We start from the raw sequence: 24,400 nt of genomic DNA on the forward strand, positions 1-24,400 counted from the left end.
CGCCAGCCCACTCCCATACATGCCCTCACCCCCCAATGTTTTGCATCCGTTGGTTATTCTTATCTGCATGCATTTAAGTCCTCCCATTGATCTCTTATCTCTCCCACCTCTCCCTAACCTTCCACTGTAATTTGACTCTCCTGCTTTCTAGGGGCAGCCTTCATCACAGGTGGGATGATAAGAGCTTTATTAACCCCCTCTGGGGAAGCTTGGGAAAATTTCACATATCTGGTTAGATGTCACGGGCTAAGAACTTATTCTTGGTTTCTCTCTTACTATAAAGTCATTAATCACAGACCATAATAAGCTTTTCAGGGGCAATGGCCTTTTTTTTTTAATCTCTTTATCCCTATTTTCTAATATGGTGCTGACAACCACAGTAATATTAGCAGTAGCAGTAGCTAACCTTTATCCAGCATGTACTTTACACCAAGTATTATTTTGAGCTCTTTATATGAATTGACTTATTTGTTCCTTTCAAAAAATCTGTAAGGTAGGTACTGTCATCACCCCATTTTATAGATGAGGAAACCAAGGCACAGAGAAGTTGATTTACTTGCCCAGGGTTCCCCAGCTAGCTAGTAGGTGCAGAATGGACAGTCCAAATTCTAAGACCTTGTTATCTTTCCACTCTGTGTTGTCTCTTAGCTCTTTCCAGAGATTAAAAAGATTTCAGTTGGGGTATGATTCACAGCTCCTGACATCCATAATCCTGAGATTAGGGAGCCATGTCTTTGTACCATTGTACTTTCACCCCACAGTGCTCTGGACACACACTAAATGCTTAGTCGGTGCTTGCTGAGGTCATAGGGCCCTCTGGCTGGGCACACTTTCAGTAAGTTTGTTCAAACCCTTGTTCAAGCCTGGGCACTCTGGTGAGGAAGAAGGTGTCCCTGATCTGCTGACCTGCCTGCCACATCTCTGGGCCTCAGTTTACCATCTGCAAAATGTAGATAATAGTTTGTCTCAAAGAGTTGCAATTTAATGAGCAAGTAATGGTGAATAGCTTATCAAAATAGCTTATACTAAGAAGTTCTTGTTTTTTTTTTTTTCAAAACTAATATACTCAGCTATAATACAATGTTTTGAACGTTTTGTGATTAATAAGAGTTAATTTCTTTATGCAAAAAAAAAAAAGGTGGATAATCTGTCATTTTCCTCCTTAGCATTTGAACAAAACCTACAATACAGATGTTCCTCTTGTTCTAATGAACTCTTTTAACACAGATGAAGATACAAAAAAAATACTACAGAAGTACAGCCACTGTCGTGTGAAAATCTACACTTTTAATCAAAGCAGGTACAAGGAGTAAAAACATTAACTCTAAGGGGTGTTATTCCTGGGAAAGGACTTCTTTGTCTTGTTTAAACAGAGCAGCCTCAAGATGTACACTTGCCACAGATTCATGTTTGCAAGTGATGGATGCCGTTAGAGGCCGAGCATTGAGGCACTGCTGCAATCACCGTGTAGACCTGTGCCTTCCAGTTCTTAAAGGACAGTCCTGTCCTGTCCAGAGTGCTTAGGATAGCTTAGTTTTTGTTTCCTGGAGGCATACTGGGTTCCAGGTGGGGCAAGGAAAATTTTCCTATATTCCACAATGTTGGTAACTTCTTTCCTATGGGAAGGCATTTTTTTAACATCCCAATACAGGCTTGGGGGAAATTTAATAGATTCTAAAGAAAATCATCTACTTTGGGGAAAGGAGAGTAAGTGAAAAAGGAATTCAGAGGAATTGTGATAAAGCCCATGCAACTGTGGCTTCCAATTAATGACAGACACTGGTCTATGTGAATTTGTGCGAAGGTATATTTCTCCGTGCCTTTACTTTTTTTGGTGCTTTTTTTTAAGTCTATTTTTCAAGGACTCAGAACACAGGTGTTCTGTATCCATAGTCTGGTTGGTCTTTAGTCTGTTTCAGGGCTAGCTCCTCTTCCCCCAACTGCCAGCCTCTATGTGCGCTCTCACTGGGAGTAGGGAGGGGGCAGACTTCCCTGAGCACTAACCTGCTATTGATTTTCTGTGAAAGAGAGAGTACCTACTCTGAGTATGTTTATAAGAATGGACAGCTTTTCCAAAATAGGTTTTCAGGGAAAAGAACTATCCCATGACCAAGTAAGTTTGAGAAAACTTACTCAACATATTTCCCCTCTTGGAGAGTCATAAAACATATCAATATCTTAAAACTATGAGGTGCCCTTCCATCTGTATGGGAAATTTTTTGTTTTGCAGCAAATATTACTATCAAGGAAACTGATTTTTGGACACAGATAGTGAGATTTTCTTAAATTCACATCTGATTAAATTACTAATGACAGTCTGAAAACGAGGGAAGTTTAATTTAAATGCATTGTTTTTCTTGAAGGTCTGGAATGCTCCAAAGAGTTAATATTGAAAAAGAACTTTTGTTTTTTAAGGTACCCTAGGATTAATAAGGAATCTTTACTGCCTGTAGCAAAGGATGTATCGTACTCAGGGGAAAATACAGAAGCTTGGTACCCTCCAGGTCATGGTGATATTTACTCCAGTTTCTACAACTCTGGTTTGCTCGATATCTTCATTGGAGAAGGCAAAGAGTATATTTTTGTGTCTAACATAGATAATCTGGGTGCCACAGTGGATCTTTATATTCTTAACCATCTAATGAACCCACCCAATGGAAAACCTTGTGAATTTGTCATGGAAGTCACAAATAAAACACGTGCAGATGTAAAGGTAATACTGAGAGGAAGCCTTTTGGGGATTCACATATTCATATTTCATAGGTTATGTAGTTCATACTTTTTTTTTTATTGGAAAGTCTCCAAGTGAAGCAGAACACATTTACCCACTTGATATCATTGTAAGAGAATGGAATAGTGTTCTGGAGAGCACCCTAAATTCTGATTGATGTAACACTGTGTATACAAATCCAGATTTAATACTATAAAAACCATCATTTAGGGGGAATACTCTATATGGGCAATTTTAACTAAAAACATTTCCACATATATTTGTAACATGTGAAAGCACTTTCAGTAAGTTTGTTCAAACCCTCATTATTATTCTAGTTTGAGGCTTACATGTCTTTAAATTTGATTTAAATTTTTAAATTTTTATTGATTTATTGGGGTGACATTGGTTAATAAAGTTATATAGGTTTTAGATGTACAGCACTATAATACATCATCTATATATTGTACTGTGTGTTCACAACCCCAAGTCAAGTCTCCTTCCAGCACCATTTAAAATTTTGATTTTTAAACTTTGCATGTTTAGAGGTAATGACACTTGGCTTTTGATGAAATGGTATACAAGGTTTTAATAATGACCCCAGAGAGAAAAAAAAGTGGGCAGTGAATACTAAAGTGGTCAGTCCCTGAGCTGGGTTCTGTGCCTCTTATAAATGTCCACATCCCACAGGAGTGAATGCTCCCCTCCCCCCACACTGCTGTGGCCTCCGACTGTAAAAACATCTCCAGCTGAGGCCAAGCAGGGGGTCACTTCTCATCCACTTCTGCCTGTCTTCCCTTTTATCCCTGTACCCTAGAGCCAGTCAGAGCGGGGTTATGGTAGGACTGGTTATTTGGTGATAGACTGTGGTTTGAGAATAAGGGGAATGCTGTTCCTGAAGTCAGCCTTCAGAAAGTGAGGACTTTGATGTGATATACTCCCAGGGCCTTTATCATGGACAAGAGGGCAGATATACTGTGTAAAATGACAGACAGCCTACATTATTTTCTTTGGTTCTGTCTTCATAAGTATATTGCTTTGTATCATGGGTAGGATCACTGCCAATGCTTTTTATTTCTGGGGGATTTTACTATCAGTATCTTTTCTGTAACATTCAGAGGCTATAAACTGTGGTGGTGCTGTGTTGGGAGGGGCGTGGAGCACTCACTCACTATTCTCTGCCTTTTCTAGGGTGGGACGCTCACTCAGTATGAAGGCAAATTGAGACTGGTGGAAATCGCTCAAGTGCCAAAAGCACATGTTGATGAGTTCAAGTCTGTATCAAAATTCAAAATATTTAACACAAACAACCTCTGGATCTCTCTTGCAGCAGTTAAAAGACTGCAGGAGAAGAATGCTATTGACATGGAAATCATTGTTAACCCAAAGGTAAGCCAAGGGCCAGCTCACAGGTCCTGAGATCACTTTAGGCTACACACAGACCCCCACACACACCCTCTGGCCTGTCCAGTGCATGAGTCACTCCTCTCTGCCAAGCTCATCTCTCCAGGTCCTGGCCCTGTCTTCCAGTCTACACCAGCTCTTTGGTGTGCTGAACCATGGTGCTTTTACTTGGCCCTGAGCTATGGTGGTGGCAGGAACACAGGGCCCAAAAGCAGGAACTGTCTTCCAGTCTACACCAGCTCTTTGGTGTGCTGGGCCATGGTGCTTTTACTTGGCCCTGAGCTATGGTGGTGGCAGGAACACAGAGCCCAAAAGCAGGAACTGTCTTCCAGTCTACACCAGCTCTTTGGTGTGCTGAGCCATGGTGCTTTTACTTGGCCCTGAGCTATGGTGGTGGCAGGAACACAGGGCCCAAAAGCAGAGGGCCTACCTCAGCTTTCTTGTGGCTCTGATACTTATAAGCCTCATGGCCACCGGCACCTTGCATAACTTTTCTAAACCTTCAGTTCTTTATCACAAAATGGAAATATTATTGACTGGGAGATCTGTGATGCTGAGAGGAGATCACATATGTATAAGTACCTGACTTATGGTAGGTGCTTGATAAATGTCACGTTTCAAAATTCTGTTTTCTTCAATGGATCTCTGAAACCACTTCCCACATATTACCTAACATGGAACTACATTGTGGAAACTTGTATTTCTCTCCCTTTCTTACAGACTTTGGATGGAGGCCTGAATGTCATTCAGTTAGAAACTGCAGTAGGGGCTGCCATTAAAAGTTTTGAGAACTCTCTAGGTATCAATGTTCCTAGAAGCCGTTTTCTACCTGTGAAAACCACATCAGATCTTTTGCTTGTGATGTCAAACCTCTATAGCCTTAATGCAGGATCTTTGACAATGAGTGAAAAGCGGGAATTTCCTACGGTGCCCTTGGTTAAACTCGGCAGTTCTTTTACAAAGGTAAGTAATTATAAAGATGTGATATACATGTGAATTGGAATCTAATCAGTCTCTGCTGCTGACCCAATCTCTGCTGCTGACCGGTCATATTTATACATCTTTTGTGCCATTTAAAGGGAATCGACTTTAGAAAATAAAGCTGTAACTCACTTTTGAACTTGATTTCTATAGAGGAGAAAGGAATGTTTAAATTTTGGAACATTTTATCTTATGTCTTTTCTAAGACTATTACTGCTTTCATCAGAAGGAGAATGTTAATTCTGGCTTACCACAGCCCCTACATGTACGTGGCAGTGTTCTCGGTTCTGGGTATTTTAACAGTAAATAATACAAGGGGCTTGCAGCGGTGGAGCTGGCTCAAGGCAGAGAAGTGTCCAGGCACATTGATGGGGCAGCTGTGTGGCACACATTTCCGAGTGCCAGTCACAGGCCCATACCCAGCACAGAGGACTGTGGGAACAACCACCACTTGCTGAGATGATGTGCATTGTTCCTGAGACCACTTCCATCAGGAGCACTCAGGCATTTGTTAAAAAAGGCAGAGTAGGAGGAACAAGACATGCTCCCAGGAATAAGCTGGAATTACAACTGAAATATGGAAAGGCTTCCTAAATAATCAAGGGAAAACTCACAGGAGAGGACCCTGATACCCAGGGACCAGTTAGAGATGGCATAGAAGCTGGCAGGAGGGGTGGAGATGCGAAAGGATTGGCCGGGCACCCACAGATGGCAGCTGAAGTCCTGGAGAGAGATCTCGCTGTGGGGGTGCCACTGAGAACTCTGGGATCTAATCCCGAAGCTGGGCTCCCCTGCAGAGAGCGCCAAACTGAGGAGGATGCCCTAATAACTAGCTGTGAAAAGCAGTGGAGTGCTGTCTGCCAGGGAGTGTCAGCTGAAAGTTTGGGCACCCTCAAAGGGCCAATGCACAAAAATTTCCTGTGGCACCATACCCTGCAGGAGATAAGAATATTTGCTGCCTCGATTTGCCAACAGCGGCTGAGTGGGCAATAGCTAGTTGCTCTGAGGAAGAACATGTTTTAAGAACATTTGAGAGTATAATACCCCTGCTGGTCAGTGCACATCATAGCAAGCACCTGGGAGCCAGGCAGTGGCAGCACCTTCCCCCCGCCCCACACACACACACCTCCACTGGTTACCGTCTATGGGGTGATTGGGCCCCCGTTTGCACCTACCTTGGCCGGCTCCTCCTGCTCGCCTGCTCCACCATCCTGCTGCAGTCCTGCTTTTGTCGCCCGCCATGTTCTGCATTGCCCCCTGGTGGTCAGTGCACATCATAGCAAGCTGTTGAACTCCCCAGTAGACCACCACCCAAGGGAACAATTTGCATATTAGGCTTTTATTATATCCGATGTCTGATCTGCTCAGCTGTATTGTAAACTGTTTGATGGTAGGGACAATGTTTTCTATCCCCTGGTCTCTCCTGCACAGGATCTAGCATTGCAAGTGCTTAACAAATAGGTTCTTCCAATAGAAGGCCTAAACTTGACCATAAACAATGTTTCGTTAAACTATTTTATTTTAACCCTTAATCCATTTTTGAAACAATTTATATATTCCTATTTTTCTTTCAGGTTCAGGACTATCTAAGGAGATTTGAAAGTATACCAGATATGCTTGAATTGGATCACCTCACCGTTTCAGGAGATGTAACATTTGGCAAAAATGTTTCATTAAAGGTGTGTTGTTATGAAAGTTATAGATCTTCAGCTTTACAAACATGTTTCATTTACTAGTCCTAAATTTACCTTTATTTTAAAGAATACTTTCTAGTCTGTACCAGATATTTACATTTTAAAAATGAAATAGCTTACTACAGTATTTAGTATTAACAATGTCTTCCATTGATATACAGCATAATTAAAATACAATCATAATAGTTGTATATAGGAATTTTGTGGAATACAGCATTCAAATGGAAAGCAAACACTAATAAATAATTGGGCTGGCACTATTTTATCGAAATAGGACAACCTTTAAAATAGAATCACTATTAAATTAGCATTAATTCACTAAAGATGACTATTTGAATCTAAATGAAAGTAGAAAAGAACTAAGAACTTCATTTATACTGTGTATAATCTATTCCTATTAAACTAACCTATTGTCATCACTATTATAAACAATATAGTCATTCACATTACATAGAACTTGGGTACTTTTATAATCATCATTCCAAACTAGTGTAAGAAGGACTATGGGTATAAGTATTAAAACTCAGAACCAAAGATACAAGAGCTTTTTCTAATCAAGTATTTTTTTTTAATCCCATATCTAGATTTCAGTTACTTAATGAAGATTTTTTGTAAAAACAAAAAATATATATGTATGAGGTATATCTATATATATATATACAACCGCACATATATAGAGAACTTTATTGCTGATATTGCCTCATTGAAACAGTTTCACTTAAGATATGAAAAATTTTTCTGTAAACTATTCTTAATAAAAACTCCAAACTGTTATGTAAATATAAACTAAGCACCCTTTAGTTTCTTTAATGCTGGTGGCTTTGCAAGTAGTTCTCTGAAAAGGGCCAGGCATGTTGTGGCACTGGGTCCACTTCTCACTCCTGGTACCACCTCTGATGACTCGAGGAATCCAGAACTACTGCCAGGATGATACAGAGGACACATTACACTTTTCCTTAACATGTTGTTTTTCAAGTTTAATATTGTTTATATAGTTACTCCATTATCAGTAGAGTTCTACATAAACTTGATAATTGTAAGAAAAATCAATTGCATTTCAGCTTCAGTTGCAAGTACACTCTTGCTTTTTATTTTCCCTTAGGGAACAGTTATCATCATTGCAAACCATGGTGACCGAATTGACATCCCACCTGGAGCAGTATTAGAGAACAAGATTGTATCTGGGAACCTTCGCATCTTGGACCACTGAAATGAAAAAATACTGTATACACTTTATACTAATCATGGGCTAGTTTCTTACAACAAAATGTTCTCTAGCATTCTATAATAGGCAGGTACTTTGTGTTTACTGTACCTGCTGTGTTAATTTTTAAAGTAGAGTTTTCTGCAGTATGCTTTTATTTTAGTCTAAGAAAAGCACAGATGGAAGCAATACTTTTCTTCTCGGAAGAGGATCCTGGAAGTTCAACTTAAAGTACAATATTGTTTAATCTTAAAACTGAGGCAGCCCTGTTGTAAAATCTTTTAACAGAGGCCTCAGTGATGGTCACTTTGAATTGCTTGTGATTTCAAAAATAAAGCTGTGAAGCAATACCTGTGTACACTTATACTTTTCAATGTTAACTTTATGAAATGAAGAAAAATGGTATACTCTGGCTAAATAGTTAATCAGTTGGAAGATTTATTCTTGGAATATTTATACTCATTGGCAAATTACCTAAAAAGTCAACTTTTTGCATTTCTAAGAATCTTAACCACATCATTATTTCCTTAGGAATTAAATTTGAAGGTATTTATTAGCACCTTTCATTCAGTTCTAAACCTGGGTGCCTGCCAGGCTTTCCACAGACTGAAACAAAGTGGTGTTTCTTTTCCCGGCTGAAAGAGCTGGGGTGGGGAGAGGCAGAGCATTTCTTTCACATCCTTGTTCTCTAGTATAATGGGTGGGGGTGTAGCTTTTTTTAAAGTTCCCTTTCCTTGAAGCTTGCTTGTCACTGAAAAAATGTTCTTGAATAACCTTTCAAATCAGGTCTACTACTGGTATAATTTGTTGCTTTATTCTAAGAATCAATTACATTTTTCAGTTCTCCCATACTGATTTTTTCAGTAGGCTGCTTGTTTCAAGTTTACTGTATATATTAACAAAGTCTTTTAAAGTCTGGTAATTGTTTACAGCTTTATTTTAGACAGACAGTTAAGAACCAATGACATACCTCTGTAATGAAAAGGAAAGAAAACAGGCTTTCCTTTTAGGAGATCAAAGAACACAAAATAAAACTATCTCATTGTACATAATCACTACAAGTTAGGCACTCTGACAGGGTTAGGCAAGATTCCTGGGGTGAGGTGAGACACAGGCACTTTCATTTGTAGCGTGCTGCTGATCTGTTTTGAAGGTGACTATTATAAGGTCTGACTCTGGCTGGTGTGGCTCAGTTGGTTGGAGCGTCATCGCATACACTGAAAGGTTGCGGGTCCCAGACGGCACATATCTAGATTGCAGGTTCAGTACCCGGTTAGGGCGTGAATGAGAAGCAACCAATTTATGTCTCCCTCTCCCCTCCTCTTTCCCTTTCTCTCTTTAAAATCAATGAGCATCCTGGGTGAGGATTTTTTTTTAAAAGTCTTTAAATAAGTTACTCATCACCTTGTATTTCTGGCCCCAACACAGCAGCTTATATTTTCTATTTCTCCCTGGTCTTTGTTCATATACACATCGAAAGTAACTTAAAAACAAGAATCCAAGGGAGCCACACTCCACATGTTAAATGTTAAAATGAAAACTCATAAGTAGGCAGAATATATAAAAATGTATTCTTACCTCTGCTAGAAATAAGGCAAAAAAAAAAAAACCACCTTCGTATTTTTTATAAAAATACAACTATTAAACTTCAGGCTTTCATATACCACTTCTCAAAAGTATTTAAATTAGCTGCATAAATAAATGCCAATACCTTATTATTACTTGTGATCATCCTTTCAAGTATTTAGACTATTCTGGAAGGCTTCATCCAGTGGCGGTAGAAAGATTAAATATGCGTCACACAAAGCCTAAAACTTGGTCACTGAAAAAAATAATTGAATTCCTAAATCCAAGCAATCAAAAGATGTTTATTTTTTTATAGAAAGATCTGTAAAAAAATAATTTTCAAACAGTTTTACTTTCATAGAGAAAACTTTCTACAGAGATTGACTTAAGTTTTTAATATTTTAAATTGTACCATCATTAAATAAAGGTGGGACACCATATGAATTTCATTGCACTGGAAGAAATGCAAAGCATTTTTTAATATAAAGTATACAGAGCATTCTAGTCAACTACAGCTGTGTTACAGCTATGTGTTCTTTTGGATTTGGTCCAAAGAAACCTGAGTCTGTTTTCCAGAGAGAATGAAAAATATAGACACCTGATCAGTTATTCTTCACTGAAGGAAGCATAAAATTGGCATTCCTTGTAGATCCCACTGAATCCCAGTTTCCCCAACACTGATACTTTCCTTTTCCCTTTTCCCTACCCTAGTTCACTTGGGTTCCAGGTTCAGTTCTTGAATCACAGGCATCCATATTTTTTTAAACACATACATCCCATGGTCAGGCTACCCAGTTTTCCAGTATGTCATCACCTCTTCTGTTCCCAGATCTCAGCCATATTTAGGTCCAAATCTTTAAGGCCTTTTAAGGCTTGAAGATTTCCAGTGTAAAAAGCTACATCTGCTGTGACCAACCTAAGCATTGGAGAGAAAATTATTTTTAATTTCACACTTTCTATTCAAATAAAGTAGCAATGCTCACAGAGTCAAAAGTCCAATCCTAGCTGCTCAATTGTTACTTAAAATTCAAATTTCCTAGGAACCAAAACAAATTTCCTATAAATGTCAATATATCTTAGTAGGATTGCTGCTATCATGTGTTCTATTCCAACAATAAATGTTTTTAAAAAGAATAAACCAATGCAGGTTGGACTCAGTTTCATAATTCTGCCCAATAGATTTGTCTTAAAACAATGAAATAAAATAGAGAAAATAACAGGTTAAATTGTTTTTTGATCAGCTGCCACTAGGGCAGTGGTTGGTAAACCTCGGCTAGTGAGCCACATGCAGCTCTTTGGCCCCTTGAGTGTGGCTCTCCCACAAAATATCACATGCGGGCCCGCACGTACAGTGCGATTGAAACTTCGTGGCCAGGCGCAGAAATCGGCCTGGGCGAGTCTATCTGAAGAAGTGGTGCTAAGGCCACGCCACACTCCAGGGGCCTAAGAGCTGCATGTGGGTCGCGAACCGCGGTTTGCTGACTGCTGCACTAGGGTATATATGTACGTGACTAATAAAATCACAGTTCTCACAATCAATACAACAATACTTGATGAAAAGAGAATTACACTGGACTCAAAATGCCTATCCCTGGGGAAAAAAAAATTCCTGGCAACAACATTTAAACCCAAATATCAAAGCTCCACACATAAAAACAGGGCAGGTCTGATTACGTTTTAAAAGATGTGGCCCATAGAAAAACAGACAGACTTTGATTTAGCAGTTTGTAAAAGACTGGAGGGAGTCCGGCTTTAATATTTTAATGAACACCTAAGTTCTGGATTGCTGAACTACTTACTACCTGGGGCAAAGGTATTCAAGTACCCTTAATATTTGCACTATATCCTAATTTATAAATACCTTATGCACTTAATGTTTCACCTTTTATCATATGTCAGAATTTACTAAGGACCATATTTTTTGTTTGAAATTAATCTAATTTAGGGTGCTTTAATATCTATAAATAATTCGAATTATACTTGTGATAATATGGTAAGTACACTGAAACTGACACCAATAGTTAAAAAACAAACAGCTTTTCTAAGGCAATATTGCTACATTAAAATTAAGCAAAATTAATATAAATCTACATCTTAAAATACTGTTATGTTTAACTAAAAAACTGATAAAGAACATAAAACCAGGCATTTGCAACATATAGAACCAACAAAGGATTAGGTTGAGGTTATATGGAAAAATCTAAAATCAAGAAAAATGGACAAAGAATGTGAACAGGAAAAATCACAAGATGAGGATCTCTGAATGACTAATACATGAAAATATAACAAGCATTAAAAAATGCAAATCAAAATAAAATACCATTGTCTTCCATCATACTGGCAACAAAAAATCTTAACAGCAAATGTTGGCAGGATATAGAGAGAGAAATGGTGGGAGTGTAAGCTTGGTACAGCCATTTGGCAGAACTTTCTGGCAATACCTAGTAGAGTGGAAATGTACATTTGCTCTAATCCACTTGTAAGTATATACCCTAAAGAAAAGTACGTACATATTCACACTTTTTGTAACTCTATGAAGGAATTAGGCAGACTTTATCCTCATTTTATAAAAAAGGCACAAAGGTTAATTAACTTTCTCATGGTGACATGGCTACAAAGTAGGGCCCTGAGTCCTGTCTGGATAGGGAAGGCTATTGGATAATCTAAACAGGTGCTACAAACTCACACTGCTTCAAAACAGACACATAAGGTCAGTTAAGTAATTGACCACTTATAAAAACACTTAACGGAGATAGACATAGATATATATCTCCACAGAGAGGGAAAAAGCAGAAGGTTGCTGGTTTTATAATTTTTCAGCTCCAGAATGATTATAGTAGAAAAAGACAACATAATGAATAAAACCAACATAACAATTTGATAGGGGAATAGTAAAAATATTTTGAAAAACATACCCATTTTGAGGTCCTCCATCATTTATCACATTTAAATGAGACAACTGCTTTTTCAAGTGGAATTTATAACTTGCATTAATTCTTAAAAATAACATCTGGAAAAGAAATAAAATTTAAGTTTCTTAAAGCTCTACTGAAATAGAAGACAAAAGTATCAGGAGTTATCAATATCAAATCAGAAAAAAAATTTAAGTAGCCTTTGTTTTGGCATATATCTTTAAAATGCTCCCTTGAAATATTTTATTGCTATTAATAGTTCAGTATAAGTTTTTGCCCTTATTTGGATAAAAGCTTTTTTCTCGCTTTTCAGTACTATTTCTTTTCGTAATATGACTTATTAATGCCTTTCTGCCCCTTAGAAGAAGTCATCTGAGATATGTAAATAGCATATATCACTGACAGGTAAAAAGAAAAAGAAATAGAGAATTCTGTAAAATATTAACTACGAACTTGACAGAGAAAACAAAAAAAGCCTTAACAGTAGAGGCAAGGACACCTTTATCCTTCCAACCTTGTAATATTACGTGGAAGTATTTTATTGCTCCTGCAGGCACACTTTTTAATGCAATGACCCAATAATTCTTTGGGAAATACCTGACCTGAAAGTCTATACAATTAATCTATGGAAAATGTTTTGTGGAATTACTTGTATTCAAGTGATAATACTGACATAAAATCTATCATTTGTGCTCAGCTTTGATAACAGTTTCCTTTAAATTATGATGTAGATAAAAACACATGAGATACCTGTATGCCCAGCTCCCTGACCTGGTTAAGCCTTGCACTAAAATTAAACTCAGATGACATCAAGTTGGTCAGAAAGTCAGAGGTAGGGGATCTTATATGTGGAATGGAAAGGATGGCTTGGCTAAGGAGAAATGAGAAAGAAAAAGAGATCCTAGTGGTTGTTCTGTAACTTATGGGTCCTCTTCAATCCTCAGTCAGTATGATTAATGAAAAGTTAGGGAAGCATGGTGATAGTATGCTTGAAGTGGCATGGGAAAGGAGACTAGCAGGAGCAAGAGTAGGCAAGAGTAACTAAGAAAGCTACCTTTGCTCTCAAATACCATTTCCATGGATTGAACCAATTAGAGACCAATTGAAATAACTTGTCTAAATAGCAAAAATCCCAGTGAAAGTTAAGTTTATATCCCAGTCATACAACAACTAGGATTGTATTATAACACTATCATCCTACAATTATCTGGTATAGAGGGAATGAGCTAAGCTACGGTGGGTAAAAAAGACTGAGAAAAAAATACTGGAACCTTTGAAGTATTAAGAGAGAACCTAGGGAAATGGGAAGTAGCAATGTCACTAAAGAGTGACAAGAAAGCCCCTCTCTCTCTCTCTCTCTCTCTCTCTCTCTCTCTCTCTCTCTCTCTCTCTCTCTCTCTCTCTCTCTCCAGGGCCTTCCCCTGTCCCCTTCCCCCAGGTACATTTCTCTTGCCTCTCCTCCTCCAAATGCCAAGGGCCCTTCTTTTGCCTCTGTAACTTGCTTCCTAAGCCCATTTCTTCCACGCCTCACTTTTTCTACCTCTGTGATTTTCTAAATAAACTTTCTCTTATTTACAAAAATAAAATGAGAGAACTCTGTGATATTTCTGTAGATGAAGACAGTAGGGACAGTAGGTGGATACTTCACAGGTGGAAGGTGCTAAAAACTACACATTTTGCTTTTTCCTGGTTTGTGCCTCTTATAGATCATTTATGCTTATTTAATAAATATTAATAAGACATATTAATTTACTTTATGTGTCATCTGATTATTAACTCTATCATTAATTCCTCCCCTATCCAATTTGGGTAATATAATTCATATTTGTTGATAAATGACAATTCTGATTTTTGAGAAATAACATAATGAGTGGTGTAAACAGAATCTGGGATCTCTGGATGGACAAATGGAAAATGTGCTCTTTAGAATTGCTAACCATATAGCAAAGCTATTATTGCTTTGACTTAGTGTAAAGGGCACTTTGAAATCAGAATTTTTTATCCATATTCTATAAGTCAATATAACAACTTAAAAAAATATTAGAATATGAACTAAGCTTAATTGTACCAAAAGGGTATAGAACACTCTAATTGTACATGCATATTATACTATATTATACTAGAAGCCTGGTGCACAAATTCGTGTACCAGCAGGGTCCCTCGGCCTGGCCTGTGGGGTTGAGCCGAAACCGGCTCTCCAACATCTCCTGAGGGTCCTGGGTTTCAAGAGGGCACAGGCCAGGCCGAGGGACCCCACCAGTGAACAATCAGGGTCAGGGAGGGACCACAAGAGGGCTCTAGGGCATGTCCTGCCTGTCTCACTCAGTCCCTATTGGCCAGTCCCCCAGCAGTAACCTAACTTATCGGTCAGAGCATATGCCCCCCTGGTGGTCAGTGTGCATCGTGTCTGGTAGACCAGTTGACTATCTGCCCCCCTGATGGTCAGTGCATGTCATAGCAAGTAGTTGAGGGGCCTTTACATATCATTAGCATATTACACTTTGATTGGTTGAACGGATGACTGGATGACCAGACACTTAGCATATTAGGCTTTTATTATATATGATATACTAAATAAAAAGTAGTTTTAGGAATTACTACTCACTTGTGTTTGCTCTTCTGGAAGGAGGTCAATTATAGCTTCATGCATTTTTGTCATTTGTTTACAAATATTCCTGAAACAGGCAGAAGGAACAGGAGCTTTCACCTCATACTGGCAGGGAAAAATAAAGAAAATTATGTTAATGTCCCCACAGAAAAAGGTTTTCTGCCCCTACACATCTAACTAATATAGTGCTTAAGCTCACACTTCAACTGTGATCTGATTTACTCCTGCAAATCTCAAGAACTCTTCATTAAATATCCTAATCTACTTTGAGAAAGACACATAACTTTGTGGCTAAGAGCACAGGCTACTTTCCTTAAGATGGCCTGCTTGGGTTCAATTCTCAATTCTTCCAGTTGTTAGTTATGTGACTTTGGGCAAGTTCCCTCATTTTTCTACATCTCAAAGGGCTTGCTATGAGGATTTTAGAAGATGGTCCATAAGAAGACAAAACAGTGCTTGATACAAAGTAATACTCAAAAAATGTTAGCTACTAATCTGTCTCAATATATAATGATGAATCACTAAAGTGGGCCCTTCAAATGAACAGATTATTTTTAAAACATGATTTTAAGAATGTGTCAACATGATCATATCTGAAATTACTTAGCTCTGGTAGAATTAAAATGTTCTATTTCTTTCATAGGTAGGCCAATATAATAATCACTACAGGCCCTGTGCATGAATCCATGCACCAGTGGGATCTCTTGGCCTATCCTGTGGGATCAGGCCAAAACCGGCTCTCCAACATCCCCCAAGGGGTCCCGAATTGTGAGAGGGCGCAGGCCACGCCGAGGGACCCCACCAGTACATGACTGGGGCCAGGGAGACCGCGGGAGGGCTCCAGGGCATGTCCAGCCTGTCTCGCTCAGTCCTGATCAGCAGGACCCCGGCAGCAAGGTAACCTATTGGTCGGAGCACCTGTCTCCTGGTTGTCAGTGCACAGCATAGCGAGCAGTTGAGTGGCCTTAGCATATTATGCTTTGATTGGTTGAACAACCAACCAGGCAACTGGATACTTAGCATATTAGACTTTTATTATATAGGATATTTACCCTAAGGTTAAGCAAAGACATATGTTTATATGTAAGTATATGGCTATTTATGTGTATTTATAATATGTGTATACATATGTGCGTATATGTGTATGTTTGAATGAAAGGGTCAGATATGCTGCTAACTGGAGTATACAAAGATGAATTAGAGGAAAGTCCCTTAGCTAATTGGAGTATACAAAGATGAATTAGAGAAAAGTCCCTTTGGGGAGCTGACTGTCTAAAAATTAGTTGGTGTTCCAGAATGCAGACATTGCATGATATAGGTACATGGGTAAAGGACATTTTTATGGTCGCAGATATGGCTTCCTAAGCAGCACACCAGGACTGCTGAGTCTTTAAAGGGGAAAAAAAAATTAAGTAAAAGTGAAACAGAGAGCGGGCTTATGGTTGCCAGACGGAAGGGAGGATGGGAGACAGAGTGAAAGAGATGAAGGGATTAAGAAGTAAATTGGCAGTTACAAAATAGTCATGGAGATATAAAGTACAGCATACGGAATACAGTCAATAATATTGTAATAACTATGAATGATGCCAGGAGGGTACTGGAAATATTGGGGGAAGAACTTTGTAAAATATATGATTATCTAATCACTACACTGTAAACCTGAAACTAATACAAAATAATGTTAATGTAAACTGTAATTGAAAAGTAAAATTTAAAAAATTAAGTGAAAGTATTTCAAATAGAGTACATACCTCAAAGCCATTCTGCAATCTGATTAATACTTATAAAATGCAGTTGTGTGATTCATTAGTTTATAAACTTTGGAGTTTTGCTTCTGCTTAAAATTTAGAAAGCTGCAAGAGCATGCTGCTACTACCCTAACCACAAGGAAAAACTGGAATAATTTATAAATAACTTCTTAAACTCATCAGAGAGCAGAGGACACAGAAATCAAGGACCTAATTCCAAAGAGTGACAAGGCCCTCTAAGGAGATGGGACTGTCTCACTTTGGGCAGAGCATAGGAATAAGAGGAATCAACATAGAAGCAGATAAGAAAACAACAAACCTTTTAACAAATTCTCAAAGGCCAAATGTGGGCTAGCATAGAGTACATGAGGACCCTACCACAGCAGAGTCTGCACTCATGCACAAGGGTCTTCAGTAAGTGCTTACCAGCAACACTGGGGTCAGGACAGGAGACCATAGAGAGATACATGCAAGCAGGAAGAGGTACCACTAGGAAAAAGTAACAAATGCCACCTACTTCCCTGAACCCTCTTCTTATACAAAACAAAAAACTCAAGTCTCTGAGAAAAAGCACCAAACTCTGTCATCCCTGGAGTCTTTGTGTGAGGATTAGAAACAAAACATGCCTGTTCCAGAGGGAAGGAAGGAAAACACCTTAAGCCAAGGATCCTACACCAATCAATGCAGAGGTTGGCTAGCCCTGGAGGAGGGGTTGGAGCAGAGAAGGCTTCACCTTTAAAGACTCATATGACCTGATTTCAAGACTTAGAATAATGTTATAGTACAGACATATAGATCAATATTCAGACAATATAGATCAATGGAACAGAAGAGAGTCCAAATTGTTATAAATTGACACAAAGATAGTCTACTGATTTTTAACAAAGGTTCCAATAAAAAAGATAATCTTTTCAAGAAAAGGTATTAGATGTGAAAGAAAAAAAAAAACTTTGACCTATACTTTGCACTACAGTTGTCCCTTAAACCAGCGGTTGTGGTCCAAGAGGTCTGACAGGTTGGCGACCACTGCCTTAAACAACACATGTGTTAACTGAGAAGGTGTACTTATTCACGATATCTCAACAGATTGTGATAATGCTTCATTGAATGGATGTTTCTCCTCTATTTTTATGCATTGCAATCAAGTAGGTGGGTTACACGAAATCCATTGGTGACAGATGAAAGGCAGGAGAAAAAAAAGGGGGGCGGGGCCTAGGATTGGATAAAAAGTAAAAGGATACACATACTTAGGTGGGTGCAGGATAGTTAACAATCAACAATTATCATGATAACAATAACAATGAAGGGATTTATGGTATCTGTCCAGGCGCCCAGCACATTAGGTTGTGCCTGAAGGGGTCCAGAAAAAAAAAAAAATTTACAAGTAACCCAGACATTTCAAGGATGCTATCATAGGTGCAAAAAGACAGGCTCAGTTAAGGTAAAGGTTGACCTTGTCAGTAAAGATACCGATCTAGGAGGTAACTACCCACCATAACTGCTTTTAGTTAAAGTTTAATTTCAGACCATCCTTTGTGGTTACTTTAGGTTTTTGAGTTTGCAAGACTGCCATGCAGGCCTCCCCTGAGCTTGTCAAGTTAGTATGTGGCCCCTTTCGTCCACATTTGGTTATCCTTCTTTCCCAAAATTAAAGTTTCAGATAAGAAAATGAAAAGCTAAAAACTGAGAGGCTAACCAAAACTAACCACTAAACTTTTTTTGGTATGAATTAAAAATAGGGCCATACTACTGGGCAACTCCTGGAATAAAAAGTATATATGTCAGGGAGGGGCAAAAAGATACTCGTTAATAAGGGGAGAACACATGTCAGGGTAACAGAGGTCATCAATGGGGAAGGAAGTAGAGCAAACACTAAATCAGAATAGTCTGGGTACATTTTTTACATTAAAAAAAGACATAAGATATGGGAAATGGGCATTGGAAATTTATAAAAGACAAGAGACATAATAACTACATGTAACATGTAGACACGTAGAAGTCTTTGTTCAAACAAGTTATTGTGAAAAAAATTTGTACAATTGATAAGATTCAAATAGAAATAAGTATTAGAGGATATTAAGAAGTTATTGTGAATTTTGTCTGATAGAGTGGTTATATAAGAAAGTGTCCTTAGTTTTTAGAAATACATACCTGAAGAATGCAAGTAGAAGGAAAAGCATATCAAAGTGCCTTGCTGTATAAGCTTACTCTAATGCTCTTGGGCCAAAGTATAACTAAGAAAACCTTCAAATTTTCAAGTTATAAAATTTCTGCTTTCTCCCATGATACGTGTTTGAAAACTTAGTTCGAAAAGGAAAGAGTGACAGATAGGGCAAAAGTGATTGGGACTGATTAAGTGACATTTTTCTGAATATACCCTCCCAGTATAATTGAGAATTCTTTGGAAAATATTGCTTCTTTTAATATCCTATAGGCCGGGAATGGGAAGCAAACAAGAAACAAATACTGAAACTGATTACCTATGAGGAAAATAACAGAGCACCTCAGACTCCACATTTTTAAAGTAACACATTTTATCACAAATTACTTTCTTTTCTATTTCGATCTTTGTTCTCTAAATTTTGTACTGGAAGGCTTTCAGACTAAAACCTATTTTTGAAGAAGGTACATATTTGTCAATGCAACTAATACAAAATTACTTCTGTACAGTGTTTCTTTCATCTTTGAAATCCTCCCTCCCCTTGGACTCCTTAGAAGATGAATATCAACTATTTGAGCAATCTGAAGATTTTATTGAGTTTTTTTCTAAATCCTAAAGAATTTGATTTGTTAAGACAACTATGAAAAAGTCACAATGCCTTTAAGCAAAGCCAAATAATTTATATAAATCATTACCTTAGATAACAGCTTGTCAAATAAGCTATCCATTATCGCTACAAGCTTAGCTGATATTTCAGCTATGTGGTCATGGTAATCCTGTAATGAGAAATAACAGTACATTTCAAAGCCCTTGCGCTACACCTAAAGAAATACTTAACAATCACGAATTAAATTTATGAAACTCCAACAGAAAATATATGAAAAAGTACCTTAGTGATATGATCAAAGTGCCTAAGCATGCTGTATTGCTTAGGCTGCAGCCGAGCTTCAAAGTGAGCCCGGATCACAGGAATGTAGTGCACAATTAACTGCAAACAGCGTGAAGAAAGAGCTGAAGATTCAAGTGGTAGACATATCATGGAGAAACAAAAAAGGATATTAGTTTACTATAGTACATATCAAATTAAGTAAAAACATTAATGAATTTTACACAGATCCCAATTTATTTCATAAATGAAGAATATTGTAGCAGAAAGCAACATATTTGGTATTGAATAGTGTAATGAACATGCTAATTTTCCAAATGGACTCAAGTTGTATTACTGGCATGAGGAAGCTGGTGGCACAACTGATTCTCTCCTGATACTCAAGTATCTTTCACCCCAAAGTATCTTATACATAAAGCATCTTAACACTTCCCACAGTGGTGCAACTTCCAAATAACATACTTGCTAAAGTGGAAATTACTCAGAAATTAATTTTTCCATTATGGTAAAACATGAAAAAGTGAAGTAGCACTTGCTACTTTTAAAGCCTTTGGTCAGAGCCACAAGAACATCTACTAAAAACACAATGAGTACAGTAGCATAATTACAACATCTCAGTCGTGAATTAAATTCAAGAATACATACCCAAATTTTTTGTAGTTATTGTTTTTAGTCCAACAACTTGCAGTGCACCAGCTCCAAGAACTAACTGACAACTTCTTGAATTGAAGTACTAACAAAGGAAGGAGAGAGAAAAAAAATCCAATAATTTATTAAAAATTATTCTTCATATGTTGGCAATGTTCTAAAAATACACATTTCTCTTTTCTCTCATTCACTGACCAATTTGTAGGGGCAAGTAGGATCTATTTATGTAATAACAAAAAAAGGGGGAAGGGAGAAGGGTATTCCTAAATGATAATATTTATTGTCTGGTTAAAAAAAAAAAAAAGTTAAGAAATTCTAAAAATCAATTGTTCAGAAATTATCCTTTAATTTGCATTCACGAACTAGTTCAATCATTTTCCTCAATTATTCTTACTGGATAGTCCTATTTTCAAAAGGGTAGCAAAATCTCTCTGGACTACAATATGACAACTCTATTTTGGGACCAAATTAATTGATAGATTAGACATTTGAAAAAAATGAAAACTTTTCTTCATGTTAGCAGTTAAAAATATCTGTTAATATGAAACAGCTGAATAAAATTATCACTACATTTTTATTTCACATCAATGGTTCTGAAAGAATGATTTAAGAAAAATCGCTAACCTTAGTGAGATGAATTTTGTAAAGTTCAGTGAATTCCTTCCATGCACATTTGAAACCAGTCCAGGTTTTTTGACCTAAGTGGCCTCAGTCATGTTCAGCACCTAACGAACAAATATCTCCTGTCTCCAATGTCATTAACAACTCTACGGGTGTAATGGGAATCACTAAGTGTAGAGTGAGAAAGAAGCAGGTGGCCTTCTTCCAGTTACATGTGATTTAATCACAATAAAATGTCATAAAATTAATGTGTTAAAGATAACTTAAACTTGAAATGTCTTAGAGTTGGAAGATAGGTTACACCTAAAGAATTACTTCTACCAACTATGTTTCCATAACAGAATAAAATCATACCCACCTTCAATAAATCTGACAGGCGAGTAAGCATGTCAGTAGTAACAGATGGGATATTATCCACACACTGGCAATATTCCAGGATAATTCTTATCAACAACAATACAGTTCTGTAAGAAAATAAAGATGATTCAGTAGGCAGTCAAAACATAAAAATCAACAATGATCTTGGTAACTGCTAAATTAAGTGTTTTACCTACAAGCACAGCATAGAACTCATTGGGCTGGGGAGAGAAATTCCTAGGGTGCAAAATTAAGGAGGCACTCAATTTCAAAGTCATGTAATTGCAGGGTCAGTACTTGCATGACATTGAGAATGAATACCTCCTTACATTTTGTGCTGTGGGCACAACTCTCTGTATGACATCTTAATTCTCTTCTATAAAGCAGATATCCCATTTTTTTGCCAATTCAGAAACACTGACAGAAAGATTACCCAGTGTTTCTGATTATGTAGTAGATCCTCAATCATAATTGTTGAATTAATGGCAGGAACCTAGTCCAGATTTTCTTAATGAGATCAAAGAGAAACTGTGGTTTCTAAGAACAACTTAACTCCTAAGATGTTTATTGGTAAGTCATATAAATAAAAAACAAAAGGGGCAGCTGGTTTGGCTCAGTGCATAAAACATTGGCCTGCAGACTGAAGGGTACTGGGTTCAATTCCAATCAAAGGCGCATGCTCAAGTTGTAGGCTTAATCCCCAATAGGCGTGCAGGAGGCAGCCGATCAATGATTCTCTCTCGTGATTGATGTTTCTATCTCTCTGCCTCCCTCTCTGAAATCAATAAAAATATATTTAAAACAAAACAAAAACAAAAGGGGGATCTTTGGAATAGTGGTTGTCAACCTTTCAGACCTCACGGACCACTGGTGGGATCTGAAAAGTAATCTCACAAGGTGATCTAATTATAAATTCCCATCTAGACAGGTAATGGTGGTCTCACTCCAGGCCTATAAATTTAATAAAGATTTATCTTTGCATTGAGCAAGCCCCATCCATTGTTTCTGTACATCAAGGTTAATAAGCCTTTGAAATAAGTCTAACTACACTAAAGAGAGCACATAATGTTGTTAATTGTCCTATAATCCCATCCCCACCTTGCTTTCTCCCACCTCCATGTGATCTTTCTTCTGCTTCCTCCTTAATTTCAAATACATAAATGAAGATGCAAAACTGTTATTCTCTAGAGCAGTGGTCGGCAAATTCATTAGTCAACAGAGCCAAATATCAACAGTACAATGATTGAAATTTCTCTTGAGAGCCAAATTTTTTAAATTTAAACTTCTAACGCCACTTCTTCAAAATAGACTCACTCAGGCCATGGTATTTTGTGGAAGAGCCACACTCAAGGGGCCAAAGAGCCGCATGTGGCTCTCGAGCCCAAGTTTGCTGACCATGGCTCTAGAGCAGTGGTTCTCAACCTTTCTAATGCTGCAATCCTTGAATACAGTTCATGTTGTGGTGACCCCCAACCATAAAATTATTTTCATTGCTACTTGATAACTGTAATTCTGCTACTGTTATGAATTGTAATGTAAGTATCTGTGTTTTCCGAAGGCCTTAGACTCTACAGCAGTGGTTCTCAACCTGTGGGTCACCTAAGACTACTGTGGTTGGGGGTCACCACAACATGAGGAACTGTATTCAAGGACTGCAGCATTAGAAAGGTTGAGAACCACTGCTCTAGAGCATTTGAGATCTTGCTTCCTGGCATATGTCATCAGTTTGGCTCAAATAAACTCATAAAAATTCTCTATAGGACTGGAAATTTTTTACATTGACAGTCACAAAAGATTCTTTAAAAATGAAAAGTCAATAGCTCATTAGCAGGATATATCATAAGTTGAAAAGAGAACTTTAAATTATTTGCAAGTATTTTCTTTCATTTATTTGATGGAAAGAGAGAGGAGGAAGACAGGCAGGGTGGGAGAGAGAGAGAGAGAGAGAGAGAGAGAGAGAGAGAGGGAGAGAGAGAGAGAGAGAGAGAGAGAGAGAGAGGGAGAGAGAGAGAGAGAGAAATGATTTGTTGTTGCACTTATTTATGCATTCATTGGTTGCTTCTTGTATATATTATACTATGATTGTGGATTGAACCTGAAACTTTGGTGTATTAACCAACTGAGCTACGTGGCCAGGGCTCTTTGGAGGGTTTTAAATTGTTAATCTAAAATTTCCAACTCACATCAAGTGGGAACTAGAAGACCTATGTTTAAAATAATTTACTCAACTAATAAAGAAAAACGTGTCACTCACCCAACAACAGCATACTGTTGTCCCTCGACAATGAGAACTTCAGCTGGTTTCCTTTCCTCTGTAACTAGGGAGTAAAGCAAATAAATAAGGAAGACATAGGTACAAGATAAAATATTGTAGAAAAATTTAAAGTAGGAAAAAAAATGGAATAAGATAGTTGCTATATAGAGCCTAAAACTGCCTCATTTCTAAAAATAAATATCTACACCTCAGTAAACAATTTAGCACAGAATAAATAATATACTGAGTTTGAAATCAAAGATATTTGGATTTGAGTTCCAGTACCACCAATTACTGGAATCATAACCTTAGGCCAATTAATTTATGTATTTGAGTTTCAATATCTATATCAATTAAACATGGATAACAACACACTACTAGAGGAATGCAAGAATCAAGTCAAAGCAAAAAACACCCAACTGGAAAAGCAAAAAAAAATAATAATAAAATAAAATAAAAAATATGAAGATAGTGTAAGGAGCTTCTGAGACATCTTCAGGCGTACCAACATCAGAATTACGAGGGTGCCAGAAGAAGAAAAAGAGCAAGATACTGAAAACCTATTTGAAGGAATAATGACAGAAAACTTTCCCCACCTTGTGAAAGAAATAGACTTACAAGTCGAGGAATCACAGAGAACCCCAAA

The 24,400-nt window shown here is 37.7% G+C and overlaps 2 protein-coding genes across 11 annotated transcripts in view; one reads left to right on the plus strand and one right to left on the minus strand.

The window, feature by feature from the left end:
• The window catches only part of UGP2 (UDP-glucose pyrophosphorylase 2), a 44,887-nt gene extending 36,544 nt beyond the window's left edge, over positions 1–8,343 (plus strand). For all 4 annotated transcript variants that reach the window (XM_036435503.2, XM_036435502.2, XM_045580808.1 and 1 more), the window contains exons 5-10: positions 1,167–1,300; positions 2,416–2,713; positions 3,902–4,099; positions 4,835–5,077; positions 6,670–6,774; positions 7,892–8,343. In XM_036435503.2, coding sequence (XP_036291396.1) covers positions 1,167–1,300; positions 2,416–2,713; positions 3,902–4,099; positions 4,835–5,077; positions 6,670–6,774; positions 7,892–7,999 — 1,086 coding nt within the window. In that variant the 3' untranslated portion in view covers positions 8,000–8,343. The remainder of the gene's footprint in view (positions 1–1,166; positions 1,301–2,415; positions 2,714–3,901; positions 4,100–4,834; positions 5,078–6,669; positions 6,775–7,891) is intronic.
• Positions 8,344–9,999: 1,656 nt separating this feature from the next.
• The window catches only part of VPS54 (VPS54 subunit of GARP complex), an 87,078-nt gene continuing 72,677 nt past the window's right edge, over positions 10,000–24,400 (minus strand). For 6 of the 7 annotated variants that reach the window (XM_045580805.1, XM_036435496.2, XM_036435494.2 and 3 more), the window contains 8 exons: positions 23,755–23,818; positions 21,502–21,607; positions 20,520–20,607; positions 19,878–19,999; positions 19,684–19,764; positions 15,077–15,184; positions 12,475–12,569; positions 10,000–10,475 (listed from right to left, as the gene is read on the minus strand). In XM_045580805.1, the coding sequence (XP_045436761.1) occupies positions 10,370–10,475; positions 12,475–12,569; positions 15,077–15,184; positions 19,684–19,764; positions 19,878–19,999; positions 20,520–20,607; positions 21,502–21,607; positions 23,755–23,818 (770 nt within the window). In that variant the 3' untranslated portion in view covers positions 10,000–10,369. Of the gene's footprint in view, positions 10,476–12,474; positions 12,570–15,076; positions 15,185–19,683; positions 19,765–19,877; positions 20,000–20,519; positions 20,608–21,146; positions 21,248–21,501; positions 21,608–23,754; positions 23,819–24,400 lie in introns of those variants that run through there. The other variant, XR_006741430.1, reaches the window with a different exon arrangement.

The sequence above is a fragment of the Pipistrellus kuhlii genome, unplaced genomic scaffold (genome assembly GCF_014108245.1).
Source record: "Pipistrellus kuhlii isolate mPipKuh1 unplaced genomic scaffold, mPipKuh1.p scaffold_m20_p_13, whole genome shotgun sequence".
NCBI lineage: Eukaryota > Metazoa > Chordata > Mammalia > Chiroptera > Vespertilionidae > Pipistrellus > Pipistrellus kuhlii.